This window comes from Barbus barbus (assembly GCF_936440315.1).
Source record: "Barbus barbus genome assembly, chromosome: 17".
Classification (NCBI taxonomy): Eukaryota; Metazoa; Chordata; class Actinopteri; order Cypriniformes; family Cyprinidae; genus Barbus; species Barbus barbus.
The window spans coordinates 2,821,379-2,848,704 of NC_136745.1; the positions used below are offsets into that span (position 1 = coordinate 2,821,379).

The 27,326-nt window shown below is 42.8% G+C and overlaps 1 protein-coding gene across 1 annotated transcript; it reads left to right on the forward strand.

Annotated features, from left to right (window-relative positions):
• Positions 1 to 924: 924 nt before the first annotated feature.
• On the forward strand, positions 925 to 12,163 carry LOC306883168 (nuclear factor 7, brain-like; the record flags this gene model as incomplete). The annotated part of the gene is made up of 6 exons (XM_079438290.1): positions 925 to 1,320; positions 1,565 to 1,660; positions 1,751 to 1,981; positions 2,117 to 2,139; positions 2,222 to 2,340; positions 11,619 to 12,163. 6 exons carry the CDS (start codon positions 925 to 927, stop codon positions 12,161 to 12,163), a joined length of 1,410 nt encoding a protein of 469 aa, XP_079294416.1.
• Positions 12,164 to 27,326: the final 15,163 nt, after the last annotated feature.

Sequence of the window (27,326 nt, forward strand, 5' to 3'; positions counted from 1 at the left end):
ATATTGATGGATTTGTTTCTTGCAAACATGCAGCTTTGACTGAAGTGGTGTGGATTACTTGTGGATTATTGTGATCATATTCAGCATATGAACAACAATAAACATAAATCAACATCAATAAAATCAATAAGAGATCCACAAAATGATAGCTTATATTGCAACGTCTGAACATTATTAACTATATAGAGTTAACTAGCAAACTATCAAATATTTTGATGTTAAAATACAAACCTCTATGTTTAAATGCTCAGTTATTTAGCTTCTCTGAGTTTCTTCGTTTCTCTGGACTCAATGTGTTTAGAGTTGCTGCAGAGGATGTTTCTCCAGAGGATGTTCATCTTTTTGGATTAATCGATATATTAGAGTTACCTCTTGTGCATGAAGCAGTTCATTAGATCAAGAAAAAGCTGAAGAATCGCTGCTGTTTGTTGAAGTAGTTTCTAACAGAGACTAACCCTGCGCTCGCGCCGCCAGCTGAAGGAGAAACACAGTACAGATTAATTCACTTTATTCATTTATTATTATTATTTGTTTTTTTACAGTTTTTTTTTTCAGTGTTTTTTTTATAAAGTCATGGTTGCATTGAAAAAGAAGAAGGTTGCACTGAAGGAGGGCCCTGGACTGCCCTAGAAACAAAAACTATGTATTCAGTCTGTGTTCAAAAGGTCCAAAAGCTCATTAGAAACTCCTCCCTCTCACAACCATTACCCTTCCAGGAAGTGACTAGACTTATGATTTCTCCTTTATATATCATACTGAAAGCTGAAAAGATGCTGTGCATCAAAGGAGGACTCTATAAATGAGGATTTTTGAGAAGTTTATCAGACGAATTAGATTTTGATTGTAATTATAATTGTTATTTACTTTTCAAAGCAAAGTTCAGAAAGTGAAAGTAAATTGTAGATCGTTGCAGAAGAAGAGGAAATGGATTCTAAATCTGTGGAAGAGCTTTCTTGTCCCGTGTGCTGTGAAATCTTCAAGGATCCTATTATTCTGTCCTGTAGTCACAGTATTTGTAAAGAGTGTCTTCAGCAGTTCTGGAGGACCAAGAATACTCAGGAGTGTCCCGTCTGCAGAAGAAGATCCTCAAAAGACCGGCCTCCACGTAATCTAGCGTTAAAAAACTTGTGTGATTCACTGATAAAGGAGAGAAATGAGAGGCGTTCATCAGGATCTGAGGAGATCTGCAGTTTACACAGTGAGAAACTCAAACTCTTCTGTCTGGAGGACAAGCAGCCGGTGTGTTTAGTGTGCAGAGACTCAGAGAAACATGTCAATCACACATTCAGACCCATCAGAGAAGTGCTTTCATCTCACAAGGTATGATCGGAAAATGTCTTTCATTTCATATGCTGAGCACAGTGCTTTGCTAGTAATATTTGTATATGTTTATCCTTTACAATTAAATAATAAAAAAATATATGTCCTGCAAATTTCAGGCACAAATGGGACTACTTCATGAGAATGACCATACGTCATACAATTTACAATAACTATGAAAACTTCTAAACATACTAAAGCTCTTAGCTACACAAGTTTAACAGATTTTCATCTTAACTTGTAGGAGGAGCTGAATACAGCACTGATATCTTTACAAAACAAGCTCAAACATGCAGAAGAAATGAAAGCAGAGTGTGATAAAACAGTGCAACACATCAAGGTGAGGATACAGAGTAAAGAGTTGATGATGGACATTAATGGAGTGAGTGTTAAAGCAGAGCTGACTGAAGTGAATGTGATGTGATTTCAGTCTCAAGCTGAGCACACAGAGCGTCAGATTAAAGAGGAGTTTGAGAAGATTCATCAGTTTCTCAGAGATGAAGAAGAAGCTACAATCACTGCACTGAGAGAGGAAGAGGAGCAGAAGCAGCAGATGATGAAGGAGAAGCTGGAGGAGATGAACAGACACATCTCAGCTCTTTCTCACACAATCAAAGACACGGAGGAGATGATGAAAGCCAGCAATACCTGCTTTCTGAAGGTGACGACTGAATTCAGCTTCAAAACAACTTACCAATTACCTAGAGATGCTGATTAACAATGAGAAAATGAACTGTTATGATTAAGTAAGGTCTTATAAGTTATTAAAATGTTTTTCAAACTCTATATTTTCCAGGACTTTAACATCATGATGGAAAGGTAAGTTGAGCTGCTGGTGTTTCTTCTCTCAGTGGATCTGAACTCAAATCCTCTTCAGTTCTGATCCTGAATGTTCTTCCAGAGTCCAGATCTCCCAGCTGGATCCACAGATGAGTTCAGGAGCTTTGATTCATGTGCCACATTACTTGAGTAACCTGCGGTTCAGAGTCTGGAAGAAGATGCAGGAGACTCTCAAACACAGTGAGTCTCCAGCAGATCTGACTTCAGACACCAGTACAAATGATTAAACCCTTACAAAAAATTGCTGCAGTTTAAAAAATAAGTAATATTGCAGTTTTTGTTACATGTAGAAAACATGTACATGTACATCGCTGTTTTACTGCAATACATCTGAAGTACTATTGAAATACAACTGCAGTAGAGCTGTAGTATTACTGCAATTCAGCTGAAGTAGTACTACTGTTATACTGCAATAAAACTGCAGTAGCACTCCGATATATAATACAACTGAAGTACAATTCAATACTAACGAAGTGCAATACTAATAAAATGCTGTACAGTAACACTGAAATGCAACCAGAATATTCAGAATAACAAGTTTTATTTGTACATACAGTGCCCTCCAAAAGTATTGGAACAGTAAGGCCAATTCCTTTATTTTTGCTGTAGACTGAAAACATTTGGGTTTGACATCAAAAGATGAATATGAGATGAAAGATTGACATTTCAGCTTTTATTTACAGGTATTTTCATCTGGATCTGATACACAACTTAGAAGATATAGCACCTTTTGTTTGAACCCACCCATTTTTCATGTTACCAAAAGTATTGGACCATGTGACTGACAGGTGTGTTTTGTTGCCCTGGTGTGTCCTATTAATTGATTATTCAAACAATAGATAGCACTGAATGTCTGCGCTCAGTTTCAGATCCGTGCAGACTGCATTTATAGTTAGACGTGTAACCAACATGAAAACCAGAGAGGTGTCTATGGGTGAAAAACGAGCAATTGTGAAGCTGAGAGAAGATGAAAAATCAATCAAACCATTGCACAAACACTGGCAATAGCAAGTACAACCATTTGGAATCTCCTGAGGAAGAAAGAAACCACTGGTGTACTAAGTAACACCTCAAACGGGTAGATCAAGGAAAACATCTGCAGTTGATGACAGAAACATTGTGACAGCTGTAAAGAAAGACCCTAAAACAGCTGTTAGTGACATCACCTCCAGAGGGCAGGAGTGAAGGTATCACAATCTACTGTTCGCAGAAGACTTAATGAACAGAAGTACAGAGGCTACACCAGAAGATGCAAACCACTCATTAGCAAGAAGAATAGGAGACGAGCCTCAAAAATTCTGTGACAAGGTTTTATGGACTGATTTTATGGACCAAAGTAATGGAAAGGCTAAAGTTTGGAGAAAGAAAGGATCTGCTCACGATCCCAAACATACAAGCTCATCTGAAACACAGTGTACACAGGTGTACATTATAGTACACATTACACAAGTAATGTAATGGCTTGGGCTTTCATCGCTTCTTCTGGGACAGGCTCATTAATCTTCATTAATGATGTAACCCACACGGAAATAACCTATATAAACATATATGTTTTAATATAGGTTTTGATATATGTTTTTAATATATGTGACATATATAAAATTGGCCGTTTTCCTATAATATATGTACATATATGTACATATATGCACATATATGTACACATATATGCATACATATATGTACACATATACGTGCATACATGTACCTATATAGGTGCATATATGCATGTATATATATGTGTGCATATATGCACCTATATGTTTATCTATATATTAGTAAAATTATTAAAATCCATAGCTGCTAGACAACATAAATAAAAGCCCAAAATGTCTAAATTTACATTTACAAGTACATATAGGGCTTATATGTGGATATAAAGAAGCAATACAGGAGACCTATATGGCCTTTATATGCACATATATGCACCACAATTTTGCCTATATGTGGCATATATACGCATATATGTTATCATATATGTGCATATATACTGCATATAGGTTTCATATATGCGCATATATCCTCATATAGGTTCTTTCCATGTGGGAACACATGATGGCAGCAGCAAAATTAACTCAAAAGTCTACAGAAATATTTTGTCTGACAATTTACAGAAAGATGCAACCAAACTGATTGGGAGATCCTTCATCATGCAGCAAGATAATGATCCAAAACATAGTGCCAAAACAACAAAGGAGCTCATCAGGGGCAAGAAGTGGAAGGTTTTAGACTGGCCAAGTCAATCTCCACACTTAAACCCTGTAGAGGATGCATTTTACCTGCTAAAGAAGAGACTGAAGGGAGTAACCCCCAAAACTGAAAGAGGCTGCGGTGAAAGCCTGGAAAAGCATCACAAAAGAAGAATGCAAAAGTTTGGTGATGTCAATGGGTCACAGGCTTGATGCAGTTATTGAAAGCAAAGGATTTGCAACTAAATATTTTTATGTTACTGTCTTTTTCACTTTAATCTGTTAATTCTATGTTCCAATACTTCTAATAATTCTTCTGTTCCAATACTTTTGGTAACATGAGAAATGGGTGGGTTCAAACACAAGGAATTGGCTTTACTGTTACAATACTTTTGGATACTTTTGGAGGGCACTGTATATGCAATATAATGAATTAACATTACAACAGTACAAAACAACAGTAAATGTCTCAAACAGCAATGCAACAATAAATTATTTTACTTTTCTTTAAATTTAAAATAACAGGCTGAGAGTTACACTAAATGTATTTAGTGTTTATTTACAAATCATGGAATCATGCACATTTCTTCCCTCATTATTCAGGCAGGTTTAATTTTTTGAAGAGCTTGTTCTCATCGTTCCACTTGATTCTTATGACTGCCTTTATCTCAGATGTGGAAACACTATTTTGGATGTAGTCTGGAAAAATCAGAAATTCTCAAGTTTCAGTTACACTTTTCACTACAGGCATATTTAGTATGCTTAAAATAAATCCTGAATTGTGATGTCACAATTGTGTTTGTGAAAAGTATTTATACTACTCCCAGTTCACTTCCTATGGCATATCGGTCAGCATTAACAATGTCTTTGAACACTTCAGGTAAAAGAAGTTAAAGGGTTGGTTCACCCAGAAATGAAAATTCTGTCATCAATTACTCACCCTCATGTCGTTCCAAACCCGCAAGTCTTTAATTCATCTTCAGAAAACAAATGAAGATCTTTATAATGAAATCTCAGAGCTTTCTTTTCCTCCATTGATAGTCCATGACACTATCACTTACACAGAGTCCTCCACAATTATTTGCCCTCTTTATCATTTTGCTGTTTCGTCCAAAATTGTAACCTTACATTAAAAAATAAAATAAAATAAAAAATAATAATAGAAAACATATAATTATATAATTTATAAATATAGAAGTTAATATTTAAATATATTATTAGAATACTGTATATAGAATATATCAAGGGGTGAGAACCAGAAAGGTGTAAGTGACATTTCACCAACTTTACAGGAGAGCCAAAACAAAAATTACCACAGTTTGATCTGACTCTGTGTACTGATTTCAATTGTTTATAATAAAAATTTGTAAACTCATGGATGACAGTACTTTTACCAGTAGAAAGTGCTCATTAAGAGCTTTCATTTGATATATATATATATATATATATATATATATATATATATATATATACAGTATATATATATATATATATATATATATCTTCATTTCACCAAAAATGTCACTTACGCCCTTCTGGTTCTGACCCCTCGATGTGTGTTCCACAGTTATTGTGCCCCCTTCATTTAATACTTTGTGTAACCTATAACCCTCTTCACACATAAGGGCTAATCCATGGCTAGGTGCCCATTACATGATTTTAATGCATGAGGTGAAGGCAAAGAACCACCCGACATTAAACGTGTTGCCTCCATTGAAGTCGATTAAAATTGTGCAATACACACCTGTTAAAGCTATGTTAAAAAGTTAAGTTAACACTGCCCTTAAAGAGATAGCTAACCCAAAAATGCAAATTCTGTCATTAATTTGTCACCCTTGTGTGGTTTCACACCCCCTAAGACCTTCATTCCTTTCTGAAACACAAACAAAGATATTTTTAAAGAAATCAGAGAGCTTTCTGACCCTGCATAGACAGCAATGCAACTTACACATTCAACTTCCAGAATGGTAGGAACGACATCGTTAAAGTAATTCATGTGACTCTTTTACCACTTATTTACAAAAATATTGATCTGTAATGCGCATTCATGAGAACATTACAACGCATGAGTGTTGTGTTCATGCCACAGAAGACAAAATAGAGGTTTAACCACTGGAGTCACATGGATTACTTTCACAATGTCTTTCCTACTGTTCTGGAACTTAAATGAGTAAGTTGCGTTGCTGCCTATAGAGGGGGCAGAAAGTTCTCGGATTTCATCAAAAATATATTAATTTGTGTTTTGAAGATGAACAAATGTATTACGAGTTTGGAACGACGTGAGAGTGAGTAATTAATGACAGCATTTTCATTTTTGGGTGAACTATCTCTTTAATGTTTGTGAAGTACAGTTTGACTGGAGGCTAAACATAAGTTAATTTTCATTAGTTTGTTTGGTTACAGGTCCTTAGATCTAGCGTTATGACTGTATGTGTGTGCTACAGTAAAAGCAGCGCATTGATTTAAAATGGTGATTGAACTGATTGTAATTATCTGCATTCATTGTTTTAATGCACACCTTCCAGTCAATCAGAGAGAATAAAAAAATCAGCTGATGTTAAGCATTGAGAATAATTGCTGATATAACTAGATATTCATTACCTTTCCACTCCCTCAGCTCTCTCTCTGTTTGCATACTGAATCGGCACTAATATTGTAAATCTTCTTTTAGCTCTTTGATTTCATTTAACTCCTCAATCTCTTCATGTATTTTTTTATTTTTTTATTTGTCACATACACAATTATACAGGGTATAACCAGCAGTGAAATGTAGGTCAGGTCCGCTCCAAGGACAGTGCAATTGTATAGAATACAAATATTAAGAAAAAGAAAAGTAGAAAAAATAAGAGGAATAAAAATAAAATAAAAGATAAAAAAATATAAATATAAATGTGCAGGTCAGTACAGGTCAGTATGTTGTTGACTTAAATAGTACTAAGAGGAATGTGCAAAAAGTTGTCCAGGGTATTTAAATAGCAGCAATATGAGGTAGAGAAAAATTATGAATATCTATTGATATAGTGGTATATACATGGAGTCATGTGATGTTATGACACAGAGTTAAAGTTTAGGAGCCTGATGGCCTGGGGGAAGAAGCTCCTCCTAAGTCTCTCAGTTTTTGCCATCAGGCTACGGAAGCGCTTACCAGATGGAAGCAAAGTGAATAGACGGTTACCAGGGTGATTTGAGTCCTTGATTATTTTAACAGCTCTATTTTTTCAGCGTTTGAGGTAGATGTCCTGCAGAGAGGGGAGAGCAGACCCTGAGATGCGCTCAGCTAAGCGCATAACTCTCTGTAGTGCTTTGCAGTCCTGATTGGAGCTGTTTCCATACCACACTGAGATGCACTGAGTCAATACACTTTCTATGGTCCCTGAATAGAAAGTTTTCAGGATTGCTGGTGAGACCCTGAATTTCCTCAGCTGTCGCAGATGGTACAGTCTTTGCCTGGCTTTCTTAACCTGTGTTTGGATGTGTGTAGTCCAAGTCAGGTTCTCAGAGATGTTTACACCGAGGTACTTGAAGCTACTCACCCTCTCCACAGGTGTACCACTGATCGTAAGAGGAGTGTAGGGCTGCTGCTGTCTCTTCCTAAAGTCCATGATCAGCTCTTTAGTTTTGCTCACATTCAGAGAGAGACAGTTGTCCTGGCACCATGATGTGAGTCTCTCTACCTCGTCCAAGTATGCGGTCTCATCGTTGTTGGAGATGAGGCCCAGAACCATAGTATCATCAGCGAATTTGACAATAGATGTGGAGCTGTAAGAGGACACGCAGTCATGCGTGTAGAGAGAGTAAAGCAGGGGACTCAGGACACAGCCCTGTGGGGCTCCTACATTCAGAGTGATGGAGTTTGAGGTGAACTGACCAATTTTCACCACTTGAGGTCTGCCGGTGAGGAAGTCTTGAATCCAGTCACAGAGTGAGGAGTTTAGGCCGAGGTTTGTGAGTTTAGAAGCCAGCTTGATGGGGACTATAGTGTTGAAAGCTGAGCTATAATCAATGAATAGCAGCCTTACATAATTCCCATTGTTGCTGTCCAAGTGTGTGAGGGAAGAGTGGAGGACGTGAGAGATGGCATCGTCCGTAGATCTGTTTGGGCGATAGGCAAACTGAAGAGGGTCCAAAGTATCAGGGATGGAGGAGCAGTTGTGGCTCTTTACAAGTCTCTCAAAAACCTTCATGACTATAGATGTGAGGGCAACAGGGCGATAGTCATTCAGGCAAGAGGGTTTATTGTTCTTTGGCACAGGGATAATAACAGATTTTTTGAATGAGGTGGGAACCACGGAGGTAGCAAGGGACTCATTAAAGATGGAAGTGAACAAACCAGCGAGCTGATCGGCGCAGGACCTCAGAACACGGCCGGTTATCCCATCAGGTCCTGCTGCTTTCCTGACGTTCACTTTCTTTAGCGCCCTCCGAACCTCATCCTCCGACACGGTGATTACAGGATTATCGCTGCTCTGCCTGCTGCTTCCTGACACGCTGGACGGCAGAGATGCGTCGGACGGCAGTGACGCGCCGCCGCCGTTGCCATCGAAGCGGCCGAAGAAGGTGTTTAACTCGTCGGCCAGCAACGGATCTGCTCTCACCTCCGCGGAGGATTTGTTTCCAAAGGCACAGATGGTCCTCAGTCCCTGCCACATCCATCGAGAGTCATTGAGCTAAAAATGAGACTCAATTATCTCTCTGTATCTGTGTTTAGTGGCTCTTACTGCGCGTCGGAGAGCATAGCACGATGCTTTGTACTCGCTCATATTCCCGGTCAGAAGAGCCTCATTGTAAGCGGCAGAGCGTGTGTTAACCGCGGCACGGATTGTTCTGTCCACCCACGGTTTCTGATTGGAGAATGTCCTTATCGTTATTGTTACTGTAGCTTGCTCGGTTAGCGTGTTTACGAAGCTTAATGCTACATCCGTGAACTCGCTGACGTCAGAAGAACTCGCCCGGAACATGTCCCAGTCGACGTCATCAAGAGCCACCTGCAGCATAGTCTCTGAGTGGGAGGACCAGCGCGTCACTACTCTCTGCACCGGAGGTTCCTGAACGAGCCTTTGTTTGTATCTCGGTGTTAGAAAAATGACGGCATGGTCCGATTTGCCAAAAGCCGGTAGTGAGCGGGCTTTGTAGGCATCCTTGAACTGAGTGTAGCAATGATCCAGTGTGTTTGGTCCTCTAGTTGGACAGGATACATGTTGATGAAAGTTCGGCATGACCTGCTTGAGGTTGGCTTTGTTAAAGTCCCCCACGATGATGAAGGCAGCGTCAGGATGTTTGTTGATGTAGCCGCTGAGCACATCGTGAAGTTTAGGCAAAGCCAAGCCGGTGTCCGCCTGTGGTGGAATGTACACAGCAGTAACAATGATCGAGGAAAACTCACGGGGCAGATAAAATGGGCGGCAAGTAATGGAAAGATGTTCCAGATGAGGCAAGCAGGAACGCGACAGAATGGAGATATTCCTGGCATCACACCATTTCTTGTTAATCATGAAACACACTCCTCCACCCCTGGATTTACCGGCCTCTGCTGTTCTGTCAGTCCGAAAAACAGAGAAGTTCTCACTGGGGATTACAGCAGTGTCCGGGATCAAGGACGAAAGCCACGTTTCTGACAAACAAAGGATGTTGCAGTCCCTTATGTCCCGTTGGAAACTAATCCTGGCTCTGTATGTATGAAGATCTCTTCCATGGCTGAGGAGCTACACTTGATTTCTCCAGCACTCCCACAGGTCTTAGTTCCTGAAATACAATAGCAGTTATTATGAAGATAATAGTTAACAAAAGATAAAATAAATAAAGTAGATTACTGCTCACCATTATTTGAGTGCTTGTTTCACTACATCCATCATCTTCTGTTGAATTATATTTTTGGTCTTCTTTTTGTAGTTGTTACCAGTGCATTTTCCTGAAAATAGCAAACACACACTGATAAAATGTCCATTTCCACACATTAATGTCACACTACTGAACATAAATACTGGTGTACAGTGCTGTGAAAATAAAACAATCCTGATTTATTCTATTTCCAGAGTATATCCAGCACTAAATATTGTTTATTATAGTATATTATAATTATAAAAATCATCAAATATGTAATAAATTCAATGCAGTTGTGCAGAAAACAGTGGTGTCATCATCTATCTCAGTTCAGTCCTCATCCAATAGTGTCTGTGGAGTCAGATCAATAATATTATCAATTATCAATAATATAAGCATGGCGTTTGCTCTCATCTCAGCGGATTGAATAAGATATCCGTGAAGTCTCTCTAAAATCATAACTAAAGATATATGAGGACATTAGACATTATACTCACCGCTAACCTTGATGCTTCCGCTTCTGCTCGCCTGATGAACTTCTCCGGAGGAAAGCGTTTCTTCTCTTTTGTCACACTTGTGAATGGCCTCGGGGTGTAATGTTGTTATGTCTTTGTGCTTTAATTGTGATAGTTCACAAATGAACGATGTTGTCAAACCAAAACGTATTTTATACTTTTATATCCATCCTGCAGTAGACACTACGGAGAAGATGCTGATTTACCGTTACTATAGTGATCAGCTGCTCTAGAGACTCGTTGTCAGGGCGACCGTTGGCACGAAGGAAGATCTCACGTGCGGGCTAATAATCTATGCGGTGAAATATTCCATAGGCGAATATTTTTTTATACAGATTTTTTTGTATGAATATTTTATAGAAAGTCTACATTACAAAAAATAAATAAAAAAATAAATAAAAATAAACACTTGCCAAGTCTACTGTAACCACGACACTTGCTACATGTTGCACAATACAGTATAACTGCAGTACAGAGCCTGTACAAGAAGACTTTATTGGCAATAAAAAGAACCTCATTGCCATTAAAGTGAAATTACTGAACCTAATCATATGAGCTTTATTTTCAGCGTATCACTGAACTGCAGTTATATTGTATCTGTACTTCATTATACTGCAACTCTACAGTTGAACTTCATTGTACTGCAGTTTAACTGCTGTTTTACTTCGATTTACTGCAGGTATTTTTTGTAAGGGAACAGTTCAGATATAAACAAACACAGACAGATTCACATGCATGATAAAAAAATAATATAATAATCACTTGAAATTCTATTGAGTTGAAGTGAATCTGAATTGTATTTCATCAGATCATACAGCAAACTCATAATGACTACAAAACACAATCTATTCCTCATGGTGTATGTTTATGTATTAGCTTTACTTTTCTAATATACATCATATTTTATCCTCTAATTTGATTTTATTTCCTTTTGCAGCTCCATTAACTCTAGATCCAAACACAGCACATCCTAAACTCACACTCTCTTCTGATCTGACCAGTGTGTCGTTCAGTAATGTACATCAAAGTCTTCCTGGTAATCCGGAGAGGTTTGACTGGTATCCATGTGTTCTGGATTCTGAGGGCTTTAACTCAGGAGCACACTGCTGGGATGTGGAGGTTGGAGATAATACATACTGGAGTGTCGGAATAACCACAGCATCAAACCAAAGGAAGCGATTGGTTTTCTTTAACACTAATGTCTGGCGTGTGCGGTACAGAAACAGTGAATACTGCTCACGATCTCCAGATCAACCCTCGACTCTCTTGACTGTTAAAGTGAAGCTCCAACTTATGAGAATTCAGCTGGACTATGACAGAGGACAGGTGTCCTTCTCTGATCCTCTAACTAACATCTTTCTGTGTTCATTTAGAACAACCTTCACAGAGACTGTCTTTCCATTCTTATATAATCACTGCACAACTTCCCCTCTGAGGATCTTACCAGTTAAACTGATTGTAACAACAGAAAATCACAGTTAAATCTCATTCTGCTTTTAGATCAATTAAGGTACAAGAATTTGTTGTTTTTATTGTTTAGCAATTTATGGTTCAATAACAACACTGTAATCAAAGGAAAAGGGTCTCATTCATAAATAAAAAATCTACTCAAACCAGTGCTGGATGAAGTACACAAATCAAGCACTTGAGTAAAAGTATAGATACGTATCATAAAATATTACTCCAATAAAAGTACTCCTTTTTCAGTTTTACTCAAGTGTACAAAGTACAAAAGTACTCAATTTTTTATGTACTTAAGCAAAAAGTACTAATAGATAGATTTATTTGGCAATTTTATATAGGCTACTTAATTAAATTTTATATTAGCATATATTTTTATAATCCTACTGCTCAAAATACCTGTGATTTTCCCAAAATAAGCACTACATGGAGTCAAGATATATGTTTTTTGTTGCTGGTCTATGCTGAGGAGAGAGATAGTAGTTCACTGTGAAGCTTACTCTGAGATGTACCTGAGAGAATAGCTGAGATTAATCTGATTTTCACCAGTAAGAAAAAAGTGTTTTAAAGCTTGTTGTTTTGCAGAACGTCACAGTTATGGCACGAGAATAACACCGCTTCTGCGTCTCGGAGCATGTGATTTATTATAAGGAGTAATGATGTGCTTTATTAAATGTAGTGAAGTAAAAAGTACGATCTTATGGTTTGAAATGTAGTGAAGTAAAAGTAAATGTTAGTCAAAATAAAACTACTCCACTAAAGTTCAGATACTTGAAAAATGTACTTAAGTACAGTGAAGTGAAGTGACATTCAGCCAAATATGGTGACCCATACTCGGAATTCGTGCTCTGCATTTAACCCATCCAACGTGCACACACACAGCAGTGAACACACACACACCGTGAACACACACCCGGAGCAGTGGGAAGCCATTTTATGCTGCGGCGCCCGGGGAGCAGTTGGGGGTTCGGTGCCTTGCTCAAGGGCACCTCAGTCGTGGTATTGAGGGTGGAGAGAGCGCTGTACATTCACTCCCCCCACCTACAATTCCTGCCGGCCGGAGACTCGAACCCGCAACCTTTGGATTACAAGTCCGACTCTCTAACCATTAGGCCACGACTTCCCCTATTTTTTTTTTTTTTTTTTTTTGTGACAGTAACGAAGTAAAGCTACTTTATTACTGTCCACCACTGACTTCAACTGTTGTTCAAGCTACTCTAATTCCTTTTTTTTCATATTTATTATGGATTTCTTATTGTTTTTATCGAAAAAGAAAACATGTAGGGCAGGTCTTGTTTCTGTTCATCTGTTGTTGATTAGATTTTGATTGATTTTTAGATTTGATTAATTTTGATTGATGTTACACTCAAATATGAATGTGATCTTGCAGTTGATGGTGGAGGGATGGGGTTTAATTACTGCTAAAGTTCTGCGTACATCACCAGAGGAAAGTATGACATTATGAAAATGTTTTTTTGGTTGTGTTGTGTTTTAATAAATGAAACTTACACATGGATTCATGTCAACTACAAGCAAAATACATCACTTGACTGCCTGGAATTTTTTATTATTATTTTATATGCATTGGCAACAATGATCTAGTGTAGATTTATTTTTATATAAATGAAAGGAAAATTACATTAATTATTTAACTGGTTGTGAGAAAATATGTCAACACAGGAACAGAAACAGAATTTAAAATGGGGGGAAATATCATTATGAAATAAATGTTTTTCTCAAATACTGTGGCGGGAGGAGCCAACGACAGACACAGTGGGCGTGGCGTCAAGCCTCTGAGAGGTTTTTTATTAAACAATATATTAAAATAAAGTGTCCAAAGGGGGAAAAGTGTCCAAAATAAACAGGGATCTGGTGTCCTCGTCGTGCTGCGGGGCTGTGTAGGAGGGCAGTGTTCAGGAGGGAAGGGTCCAGGGAAGGGGCGGAGTCCAGTGGCCGCACGCGCTCCCCTCTCGGGGCCGGGAGCGAGTGGCGGCGGCGTCTCTTGCGCGGCTTCGTCCATCTTCGGAAATCCCGGCGCTTCTGGGGGATTCGGAGGCCCGGCATCCTGGCCCGTCAGCCGCCTAACGGGTGCGGCAGTCCTCCTCGACGCTCCCTTCCTGGACCCACGAGGACACCAGCGTGCATGCACGGGGGAGAGACCGGTCTCCCGAGGAGAGGCGCGTTCGGCATTTAACGGCGGCGGTGATGAGGCTCTATTCACGTCAGGTGCGCCTCATCACACGCCGCCAGCCCTGGCTGTTTCAGCGCCCCTCCTCTCTCACACACCCACTCCTGTCGGGAGCCTGGTGAAGGGCGGCGAATACGGGACGGGGTGGTGATGATGGACAGGGGGGAGGCAGCCGACTCGTCACATTCCCCCCCCCAAGCGACATCCCCGTCCGAGGGTCGCCGCCCACGCGGGAGTGCTACCTTCCTCAACCAGGCTCCAGCGATCGGAGTGGGCGGGGCAGGAATTCCTCTCCGGGCAACTCTCCCTCTCGCACCGCGCCGGAACCGGGACAGAGAAACCGGGTATTAGTTGTCAGCCTCAACCAGCCACAGGGTAAATGACCAATAGAAAGAACGTCACTTACCCCTTCGGTGGCTGGGAGGCTGTCCCCGTCGTTCCTCTGTCCCCGTGCGGGTTCCACGGCTTTTTGCGAGCGAGAGGGGATGACGTCATCAGATGTTGCCCAACTGCGCTGTCTAGGCTCCGCCTGCCCGCATTCTCCACCACTGTGGCGGGAGGAGCCAACGACAGACACAGTGGGCGTGGCGTCAAGCCTCGGAGAGGTTTTTTATTAAACAATATATTAAAATAAAGTGTCCTAAGGGGGAAAAGTGTCCAAAATAAACAGGGATCTGGTGTCCTCGTCGTGCTGCGGGGCTGTGTAGGAGGGCAGTGTTCAGGAGGGAAGGGTCCAGGGAAGGGGCGGAGTCCGGTGGCCGCACGCGCTCCCCTCTCGGGGCCGGGAGCGAGTGGCGGCGGCGTCTCTTGCGCGGCTTCGTCCATCTTCGGAAATCCCGGCGCTTCTGGGGGATTCGGCGGCCCGGCATCCTGGCCCGTCAGCCGCCTAACGGGTGCGGCAGTCCTCCTCGACGCTCCCTTCCTGGACCCACAAGGACACCAGCGTGCATGCACGGGGGAGAGACCGGTCTCCCAAGGAGAGGCGCGTTCGGCATTTAACGGCGGCGGTGATGAGGCTCTATTCACGTCAGGTGCGCCTCATCACACGCCGCCAGCCCTGGCTGTTTCAGCGCCCCTCCTCTCTCACACACCCACTCCTGTCGGGAGCCTGGTGAAGGGCGGCGAATACGGGACGGGGTGGTGATGATGGACAGGGGGGAGGCAGCCGACTCGTCACAATACATTTGGACACAATTATTGGCATCCCTAGAAATTCTTATGAGTAAAATATCTCTGAAGTATATTCCCATTCATATTCACAATTTTGAGCACTCCAGGGTGATTATGAACATGAAATTATCCAGCCATGGCTTCCTGTTTCACAGAAATATAAATAGGAGGGAAAACAAAGCCCAAATTCCCTTAATCATCCATCACAATGAGAAAAAACAAAGAATATATTTCTGATGTGCAGCAAAAGATAATTGAGCTTCACAAATTAGTGAAGCGGCTTTAAGAAAAGAGCTAGAGCAGTAAAAATTCCCATTTCCACCATCAGGGCAATAATTAAGAACTTAAAAATTTGTAGCTAATAGTTAGTTAATAGTGATAATTGGAATTGAATACTCAAGTAAAGTACAGATACTCAAAAAGTGTATTTAAGTACAATACTCAAGTAAATGTAGTTACTGTCCACCTCTGATCAGGTAACCAGTCCTGCTCCTGGAAAGCTACCTTTCTGCAGAGTTCAGCTAAAACCCTGCTCCAATACACCTGCCTGTAATCTTTCAGTAAATTTAAACATATAGGTTAGATTATTATACTTGTTTAAACAGTTTTGAGTCCAACTTTGCTCTAGACCAGTGGTTCCCAACCTAGGGGTCGCTAAAGATTTACAAGGGATCGCCAAGCTCACTCTAGTTTGACCACAAGATGAAATTCCCGACAGTTAGTGCCTACCATTTAATATTCTGTATTATCATTAAACCATTTGTTTATCAGGATTATAAAAACTCACCTAAACACTGTCCAACATTAAACAAAGGTAGTAGCAATTAGTGATGGGTCGTTCTTGAACGATTCGTTCATTTTGAACGAATCTTTAATGTGACTCGGGAAGAACGAGTCGTCTTGGGGAGTGATTCGTTCAGTCGCGCATGCGCATTGCACAGCATTCTTGGGTTTGAGTCGTTCGTTCATCACGTGACAGCCCCATACGCTTAACCAATGCAGCCTGAGCCGGAAAGAGAATTGATTAGTTCGTCTATATCGAGTCTCGGGTTTGAGTCGTTCGTTCATCACGTGACAGCCCCATACGCTTAACCAATGCAGCCTGAGCCGGAAAGAGAATTGATTAGTTCGTCTATATCGAGTCTCGGGTTTGAGTCGTTCGTTCATCACGTGACAGCCCCATACGCTTAGCCAATGCAGCCTGAGCCGGAAAGAGAATTGATTAGTTCGTCTATATCGAGTCTCGGGTTTGAGTCGTTCGTTCTTTTGTCACGTGACCACTTGCCGGATCAGTACATATCAAATAGGCTACCATAAAGTAAAACGTCTTAGGTTACTTGTGTAACCCTAGTTCCTCGAGGGAACGAGACGCTGCATCAACGACGCTTTGGGGAACGCCAACAGCGTAACCGGCTCTGAATACCAATCAAATCTGTCCAGAAATGGGAAGGGATGTCACGGGCGAGGTGACGTAATGACCAGCTGGTACAAAAGCACGCGCGGTGAAACCGGCATCAGCTTATAGAATGAAGCAAGCGCTGGCAGGGATGCCGGAAGTGTGGCTCCGTGACGCAGCGTCTCGTTCCCTCGAGGAACTAGGGTTACACAAGTAACCTAAGACGTTCCTCTTCAGGAACTCGAGCTGCGTCAACGACGCTTTGGGGAACGAGATACCAACGGCTCCAGACTTCCGCACCCCTGCCCTGTGTGTCCAAAGAGGCGCACAGCTAGGGCAAGAGAACGGAAGAGACTGGAGTGGCTCGCATGTCCAGGCCAAGGATCTGACTAAGGTCAGAGGCGTGGACCAACCCGCAGCGTTGCAGATGTCCTGAATAGGGACAACTGCGAGAAAGGCCTTGGAGGCCGCCACACTCCTAGTGGAATGAGCCCTGACTCCCATCGGCGAGGGGAGGTCAGAAGACTCATAAGCCATGTGAATGGCATCCACAATCCACCGACTGAGGGTCTGCTTGGAAGCAGGCAGACCCCTCTTAGAAGGACCGTAGCACACTAGCAACTGGTCCGTCCTTCTCCACATGGCAGCTCTGTGGACGTGCTCGCACTGGACACATACGGTTTAGCTTCAGCTGGTCAGGCTCCCGAAAGGGAGGAGGACTAAGCCTCAGTGCACCACGGAGGAAACATGTAACTAGGGGTTGTGCGCCCACTGTCAATCCACCAAGAGGGGTGTGGTAAGCAGAAATTGCCGCCACATAGACCTTCAAGGTGGAGTGGGCTAACCCTGCGGAGAGTCGAGCCTGCAGGAACTCCAGCACTGTACCTACTGGGCAGTTAACTGGGTCGAGCTGGCGATCTCCGCACCATGAAGTGAAGAGTCTCCACTTCAGGGCATACAGTTTCCTCGTAGAGGGAGCTCTGGACTGGAGAATGGTCTCAACAACCTTGGTTGAGAGACCAGAGGCTATCAGCTGTGCCCCCTCAGGGGCCACACCCACAGCTTCTATAACTCCAGGCAGGGGTGCACAAGGGTGCCTCCTGCCTGTGAGAGGAGATCCCTCCTGACTGGAATCTCCCATGGAGAGCCGTCGAGGAGGAAAATCAGGTCCGAGAACCATACTCGGCCCGGCCAGAACGGGGCTACCAATAGCAGCCGGTGTCCGTCCCGGCGCACTCTTTCCAGAACTCCGGGGAGCAGAGCAATCGGGGGAAAGGCATAAAGACGAAGCCTCGGCCACGTCTGTACCACGGCATCCAGCCCCTCGGAGCTGGATGACGTAGAGAGTACCAGAGGGGACATTGCGCTGCCCGAGTAGCGAAGAGGTCCACCTGAGCCTGGACAAACACTCTCTAGATCTGCTTCCCCACCTCGGTGTGAAGCATTCATTCCCCGGATAACAGCCCCTGCCTCGACAGGGTGTCTGCTCCCCATGAGGTACTAACTCAGATGCTCAGAAGGGAGCGGCATGCTCAAGGTGACCCTCTAAGTTGAGGGGAGCAATGCTAGCTCTACCAAGGCAGATCTCTGGAGAGCGGAGCACTTAACTCTCTGCATGAGAGGGAACTCAAGACACTCAGAAGGGAGCGGCATGCTCAAAGGTGACCCTCAAAGTTGAGGGGAGCAATGCCAGCTCGACCAACCAGGAGAGCTAGGCCTCATAGCCCACACAAGGATCTGGTGTGCCAGCCTGTACAGGGGGCGCGAACCACAGACCTCCTTGGTGGTTGCTATAAGAGACCACCGATGTGTTGTCGGCTTGCGAACTAACACATGGCAACCTCTTAGGTCTAGGAGAAGTACTTCAGAGCCTGAAATACGACCAGCATCTCGAGCCTGTTGATGTGCCAGGCGAGATAATGACCCCTCCACCGACCGTGGGCAGGGTGGCTCTGATAGAGCGAGAATCAACCAAAGGTCGATGTAATTGAGTATGCGGGCGCCCCGTAGCTAACGCGGCGCCCACACACTCGTAAAAGTGTGGGGTGAGAGTGCTAGGCCGAAGGGAAGTACCCGATATTGGTAAGCTTTTGCCCCCAAAAGCAAACCTCAGGAACTCCCTGTGAGTGGGAAGGACGGAGACATGGAAGTATGCATCTTTTAGATCTACGTGTCAAACCAGTCCTCGGACTTGATCTGAGATACTTACCTGCTATCAGACCAGTCCTCGGACTTGATCTGAGTACTTACCTGAGCATCTTGAACTTCAGTCTTGCAGACTGAGCGGTTCAATTGATGCAGATCTAAAAAAGGGACGCAAACCTCAATCCTCCTTGGAACTATGAAGTACCGGCTGTAGTACCCGGACTCTCTTCGGAAGGAAGACCCACCTCGATGGTATCTTTCCTTAAGAGAGTATCTACCTCTTGTTCCATTACCAGAGCCTGCTCGGGGCCCACAACGTGGAATTCACCCCATTGAATTGAGGCGGACGAGAATCAAACTGGATTCTGTAGCCTCTCTCTACAGTGCGCAGGACCCATCGAGACACATTTGGCAGTAGTATCCACGCTGCAAAATAGTCTACTAAGGGAACCAGTCTCTCGAGACTGGCCTCTGGTGTAATCCGGAGGGGTGGCGAGCATCTCAGCTCCGCTACGATACCGGGCGGAAGAGACTGAGATATGCGCTCGCTGGAGACCGCTGCGCCCTGAAGCACCATAGGTGGCAGGGTTGGCAGAACGATCTCCTGAGGGCGCTGGGGATCGCCGTGCGATCGTCGCTCTACCGCAGCGGGGGCTACCCTCATAAGCCCTGATCCCACTCACATCAGGGCTTCTTGGCCGAAGACGTCTTCGCCTGCTTGGCTAGGAGGTCTTTGACCGCGCACCCTTCTTACCGCCCCAACCCGCTCCCGCGGGGGCACGCTTGCCTATACGAGGAGCCAGCACGCGGCAGGGGCTGCTCTCGCCCAGCAGCCCCATGAGCTAGAGAGCGGCGAGGGAGAAACCGCTGGAACGCCGCCACCTGCCCCTGAACCAAAAAAGGCCAGGCGGCAAAGTGGGGCGTCCAGAAGGAAGGCCCTGTCACGGCTTACCATAAATCCGACAGGGTCCACCAAGGATGCCTCTCCGCCGCCACCAGGGCTGCCATAGATCGCCTTGACGGTCTCCCTGGCGGCGCGGAGATGTGCTCTGCATTAATCCCCCGCCCTCATCCAACTCCTTGAGCAGGTCAGCCTGGCATGCCACCATGATGTGCAGACATAAGCCCGACCTGCTGACGTGTACCCTTTGCCTTCAGAGACGACGCAGCGTCAGGGGACAGATAGCTCGCAAGCGTCTGTTCCACCCGCGGCATCGCTCTGTAACCGCGCTCACTCGTCCCCATGGCACTACCGAAGTAACAGAATGAGGGGACGAAGAGGCGGGCCGAAATATTTTCCCTACAACCTCGACACCTCAGTGTGGAGGTCGGGGAAAAAAAAGGGCAGGCTCAGATGTGGAGGTGAGTCTGAAACCGCAGAGAACGCAGTATAACCCTCTCTGCGGTTCGACAAAACACTCCACAGGCTCCTCATATGGGACGACAGAGTGGGTGCAACATGCTCGACGCCTCCCATGTCAACCTCCTCGGAGGAAGACGCGAGAAGCGCCGATGCCGCTGCCCGAGGGGAAGAAACCGCCACGCGTGCTTCCGGACTCGGGGAGCGGTCGCGGGATCCGGCAGGTGCGGATGGAGAAAAAGACTCGCTCGTCTCCGATCCCTCTGCCAGATCCCGTTGCGAACCCCACGAACGCCGTCTCCGCTCCGCCTTAGCGGAAGCGGGTCAGTGCCGCGGGGAACGCTAGTGAAAGAGCCCTCTCCGGAGAAAAGAGCCTTTCGGGAGCGAAGCACACGCAGAGGAAAACCCTCGCAGTGCGGACAATCAGCCCCCTCGAGGGCTGCCTCCGCATGCCTCGCTCCCAAGCAAAGCACACACAGACTGTGTGTATCCTCCGTACACAAACAGCGTTTTGCACGGAGGAACACACAGCCCGTATTGCGCCTCACTCCTCTCCCCACTTCGCTTTGACATGTTTTACAAACAGACAGACAGACAGACAACGGTAAATAGGACTCACCAGTCACAGAGCGCTTCGCTGAATGACAAAAAGCTGATGCCGGTTTCACCGCACGTGCTTTTGTACCAGCTGGTCATTACGTCACCTCGCCCGTGACATCCCTTCCCATTTCTGGACAGATTTGATTGGTATTCAGAGCCGGTTACGCTGTTGGCGTTCCCCAAAGCGTCGTTGACGCAGCTCGAGTTCCTGAAGAGGAACTGTATTTTTTGTATGTTGGATCATATTTAAGAATTATCATAAAATTATCAAAATATGTGTAATAAGCATTTTTGCATTTTTTTTTTAATGCAAACATGCCTTAAAGCATATTCTAAAATATAGCCACAGTGTTATTTTAAAGCTTATTTATTTATTTTTTTATTTAAAAAAGGCCTAGCTTGTTGTGCAGTATTTTGTTTTAGTTTGTTAAGGCTCTGTGGCTTTAGTATATTTTAATTTTCTTGTATTTTTTATTTAAATAGTTTAAATTCATTTTGGAATAGTTATCCTCTTTGCTATAGCTTTTTCTGGCACAAAAATAAACAATAAAAAACAATTCAGGAGTGTGTACAGAGTGTTAATGTCTAAAGTGTCATATGTTACAAAAGTATAGTAAGTAACACTATAGTCCAATCTAAAGGGTTAACTCAAAAGACATAAATACAACAAGGTATTGTATTTTATGAAGATTAGACTAAAAAATAAAAATAAAAACAAAGCATAACAAGTCAAGTCTGCTTTATTGTCAATTCTTTCACATGTACAGTACATACATACAGAGAACTGAAATTGCGTTACTCTCAGACCCTTGGTGCATACAGTTAACATTTAAGACACTGACAGTAGACGTTCAGATACAGATAAATACAGTTTAAACATATGCACATACAACTATACAGATATACAAATGAGGACGTTTGTAGAAAAATAAAGAAAGAGATAAAGTGGCATAAGGCACATGGCAGAATAGATAGAGTGCAAACCAGTTAAATAAAACAAAACTAAATGTGCAGGTATATGTGTAGTGCAAGAAGAGGTTAACCAACTCGTTATTATCTTTTTTTACCACATGGTGTTATGGAAAAGAACCATGTGACAGAAATTAAAAGCAATAATTTGAGACCAGAAAAGCATCACATAACTGTAAGAGTAAATAATAATACTAATAATTCTAATAATAATAATAATGACTATGCACCCGTTTGTAAGGAAGGTTGTAAATTAACTAATTTCTCTGTCCAAAACTGTCACGTCACGTGACAAAAGAACAAACGACTCAAACCCGAGACTCGATATAGATGAACTAATCAATTCTCTTTCCAGCTCAGGCTGCATTGGTTAAGCGTATGGGGCTGTCACGTGATGAACGAACGACTCAAACCCGAGACTCGATATAGACGAACTAATCAATTCTCTTTCCGGCTCAGGCCGCATTGGTTAAGCGTATGGGGCTGTCACGTGATGAACGAACGACTCAAACCCGAGACTCGATATAGACGAACTAATCAATTCTCTTTCCGGCTCACGCTGCATTGGATAAGCGTATGGGGCTGTCACGTGATGAACGAACGACTCAAATCCGAACACTTGTCAGATAAGAGGTGGTGCGCTAATCATAGACTAAAGACCCAGGTAAACAATTAAGTAATATTTTCTGTTTCTTATAGCATAGTTTTGTATCGTTTGTAGTGTGATAAACGTTTGCATAAGTAGTAGATGTGTTTGGAAAGTAACACATAACATTTGAATTATATTTTGCTAAAATGAACTAAATGAACGAAATGACTCGAAAAAAGATTCGTTCATTTTGCTGAACGAGACTCAAAGGTCCGAGTCGGTAAAATGATCCGAACTTCCCATCACTAGTAGCAATCTCACACAGCCGCAGCATGCAGCGTAGGCTTCCTTTTGTTTGAAAATATGGCGGAAAGCAGTGAAAGGTTTTACAGAGGGAAATTATATAAATATGAATTAATTAGGGTTGTGCAATTTGACAATTTTGGATCGTGGACGATAAAAATCTCTCCACGATCTGCTTTTGAAGTAATATCGTAGTATCGTGCGACAAAATATATTATGTCAATTACAGTTCTGCCGCCTCCGTCTCTATTGTAGCGTCTGCGTATGCTCACTGATGGTTGATTACACTTTGTAAGAACCCCTTTTAACCTTTGAACATCGGCACACAAATTACTGATCTGGCCTCATTGTTTACAGTTATATGGGTGCTAAATTGCCAATGGTCCTTTTCCACTATCAAAAGACGCTAAGCAGGTCAGCTCTCTGGTCTCTCTATCAAACTTCATACACATTCCGAAAAGGAGTGTGTCACGAATCCTGACCATGCACTTCCGTTCACTAGCCACCAGAGGTCACTCGTTCACCACACGGACTCATACACAGCTGTTCACAATGATCACGCCCACACCTGAGAACCATCTCGCAATCACCATCACCCAAACACACACTATATAAGCCATGGACTTCCTCAGCATCGAGGCCGAGTATTGTTAGCATTTATCACTCACCCAGCGATAGCAACTTTACAGAGCCATAGTCATAGTCCTAGTCTTAGTCTTGCCTTGTTTTCCTGCCGTGTCTGACCCTGCCCGTGTTTACTGGATTTACCCTTAGCCTCTGCCGTTTGGACTCTGTTCGCTCCCCGTTTGGACTTATTGCTCTCGTCTCTGGATTATCTCTCTGCCTTGCCCCTTTGGATACTGTTCGTTGATCGTCGACCCACGCTTGCTCCACGGACTGCTTTGTCTTGCCTCTGCCATACCTGTTTGCCGATCTCTGACCCTGCCTGTTTTCTGACCATGTTTCATAATAAAACTTTGCATATGGATCCGCATGTCTCACGTCTCGTCAGCCCCGTAACAGAGTGAATGACCCCCCCCCCTGTGCCAGGCACCAACGGCCTGACTAGACCAGTGGTCTCCACAATTTCAAATACACATCACACACACACACATAAAGACATTTGCTTTATTTAGGCTATAATTAAGCAGTTATACATGTATCTGATATATGCATGTGTTGTATGTATATTCCCTTATTATATTAACCTAGTTACAACCCTTTACTTGTATTAGTTAGATTCTAAATGCCTATATTCAGGTGTATGAATGTATCTGTGGTTTTAATATATGCTAGATGTTTCTTTCTTGATATCAAAATGATCTGCTCTTCATTTCACAAACAATGATGTACTCTGTGACCTTGTGAAATGCATCATAATATTCCTACAGTACTGTGGGAAGAATTACACTGATCCAGCAGAAGTCATAAAACATGCAAATTAGGTGTAAGTGAGACAAAGGAAGACTCTCCCGCCGAAACTATGCGTGTTGTTACTGGTCGAACTGACCAGAAATGGGCGTTGCTGGATCCAGATAAAACTTATTCTATACCCAAAAGAAGCTCTCTTCTCTTTTACCTTCGGTGCACTAGAGACATCATCACCGTGGGAACTTAGCGACTCCCCTTCGGGGGGAGTCCGAGCTCCTGGCAGCTTTGAGCTCAGTAACTTTGACGACTTAACTTCGGACCAATCAACCCGCGGCTGGAATGACAAAGCTTCTGCTCCTAAAGGAATTCATCAAGAATTAAGAAACACATTGCAACAAACCAGTGCAAGCAACCGCTTGATAACGTTTAGACACGCTTCTAGGCTTCGACCACATTTGATTAAGGTGATGTAATTCTTTGATGGTTCTAACAGGTTGTGTCAGCTGATGTGCCATTATGCTCTTTCTCTCCGTTGCGCACGCATGTGTGCGAGCGTGCTCTCTCTCTCTCTCTCTCTCTCTCTCTCACTCTCTCCATGCCTTCCTTGCGTTGGCATCTGTGTTTAATGTATGTATGTTTGTGTTTAGTTCAATGATACATGTACCCCTGTTGTGTAGTTTAATAAACATCCATATGTATTCACACTTGGTTGTCTGTGTCTGCAACTCACAGAACGAGGTCACTTTAACGTTCCGGTTTTGTTACGCGCTCTAGGAGCGATGTGTTAAGAAGGAGATTATTTTCAGTGACCAAAAAAATAATTTTCCTGTGTCAATAGACGATTGAAACTGTCCGTACTGCGGACGAACAAATCATTTTATTGTACTGTTAATGCTACAGTTAATTCCTGAAGATGAATATATAATTGATAACAACCCGTTATGATAAATTATGTTCATCTTACTTTGAGCTAATTTGCTACAGTTGGTGGAGAATGCGGGCAACGTTTTAAACCTGGTTCTGTAAGCAGACTCAGTAACATTGTGTTTCTTATGTGTGTTTATTCAAACTATACAACTGCGTCTTTTTGTGAATGAATGTGTAGGTTACACGCCCACTTTCCGTGCCTTAACAGTTCTCGAGTTTCTCACTGAGAAACCAGCCACTGTTAATGACTTAAGTTAACTGCTGTTTATAAATTAGACCCTATAAAACGACTAAACCTTTCATAGCGTGTCTTAATGCTATTTTATCCGCCCTAAAGTGAGCGAAGAAAACCTCTTTTAGCGCGAAGAAGATAGCGAGCGATGTTCCTCGCTTATCTTAAAATTAAGGCCTTATTATGTATAGCTAGATTTATGCCATTGTTCCAATGCCATACAACTAGACTATTACTCCCGTGGGTGTAATCATTAGCGTAGCTAACTAATGCATGCCCCCTCGCCCGATCACGGAGCAAAATTAATCTTAGAATATTGCAGGTCAGTGTTGGATTAATGATAACTGGGAGTCAAAATCTTGATCAAGTAATTGTTGCAACAACCGCATAAGCCCCGTATATCTGGCGAAGAAACCCCAGATCGGCAGCGTGTATAAATAGTGTTAAATTAAGTTTAACTGATCCTGGACGAAGAAATCCCCACTTTCAGTTCTGAACAGCATAAGCCCCATATCTGACTAGTACCTCTCAGATCGGCAGCGCATAGTTGTAGTTGTAGAGTTGTAGATTAAATCTGTTTAATATTGGGGTTTTGTCTTAAACCGCGTAAGTCTCTCCTGAACAGATAAAATCTCTTCAGGATAGCGGCTTCAGTTTAGCTGTGCGATGAGAAAAAAAAAAGTCTCACTACAGTTTTTGGTACGTCGTCTGTTTATTGTCATGTATCATTGCATTCATATTAATCCCTTGATGTGATGCAATTAATGGTCGATTTAATGGTGTAATGTAAATTAAAGGCCTTTAATTTTTTATTTATTTATTTTATTCTTATTTTTCTTTACACTATGGACACTCTCCTCTATGTGCACTATGGACACTTTACACTATGGACACTTACACTTTACACTATGTGCACTATGTACACTTACACACACTGCTGCGTGTGCACAATCTCACAAAAGACTCAGCAATATATGTATGTTTACATGCTCATGCACTACAAATCATCCTGCACTGTTCCCCAACCAGCTGCTGACTCAAATGTCTCTGTTTGCACATGTACAGTATTTGTGAAGCATTCGTATAGTTTGTATTTTTTATCTTCTATTTTTTAGTTTGTATAGGGTAATATTTATGTGAAGCATCCGTATAGTTGTATTTTTTATCCTTTATTATTTTAGTTTGTATAGGGTAAATACTTATATATAGTATACTTATAGTTAAATCTGTTAGTAGTGTATAGGTTTATAGTGTTTTTTTACTTCATTGTTGTATGTCTGTATTTATGTAGCACCGTGGTCCTGCGAGACACGACATTTCGTTCCACTGTATGTCCCCACATGTAGCGGAATGACAATAAAGCTCAACTTGAACTTGAACTTGAACTAATGCTTTGCCATTGTCTGTGAAGTGAACGCGCTGTGTAAGTTATGAATGAAGCTTGAACGACAGACTGAGCGCGAGATTCCCATACGTGCTTACATCCAGCTCACGTGTTCAGCGCACACACCGGCTGTTAAGCGTGCATCGGTTTCTTAGCAACGTCTGACAGTGGAAGGCGATAGCGAGGCCTTTCCGGTTCAAACTCAAGACAGCGCACATGTCACAGACTAATGTAAACAGACCACTGCAGGTAGCCGAAGCTACTGCGCTAACGACCCTACATGGGTAGAAGCTAAAGCCTTTACCTCAGCTGTTAGCTTTTAGCATCTGACTAACACTTAGAGAGACAGTGTGTGTAAAGTGTAACAGTTCCCTTCCTCCCTCTACACTTTCTGTCTATTCCATCTTCTGTTGGGCTATCAATTACTCTGACCCCCCCCCCCACATGCTTTTGTTTATTTGTGTGGTTTATTTTTACTGTGTTAATTGCAGTATTTATTTATTTATTTTATTTGGGCTTATTTTATTTAATCTACTCCAGTCTGTAGTTA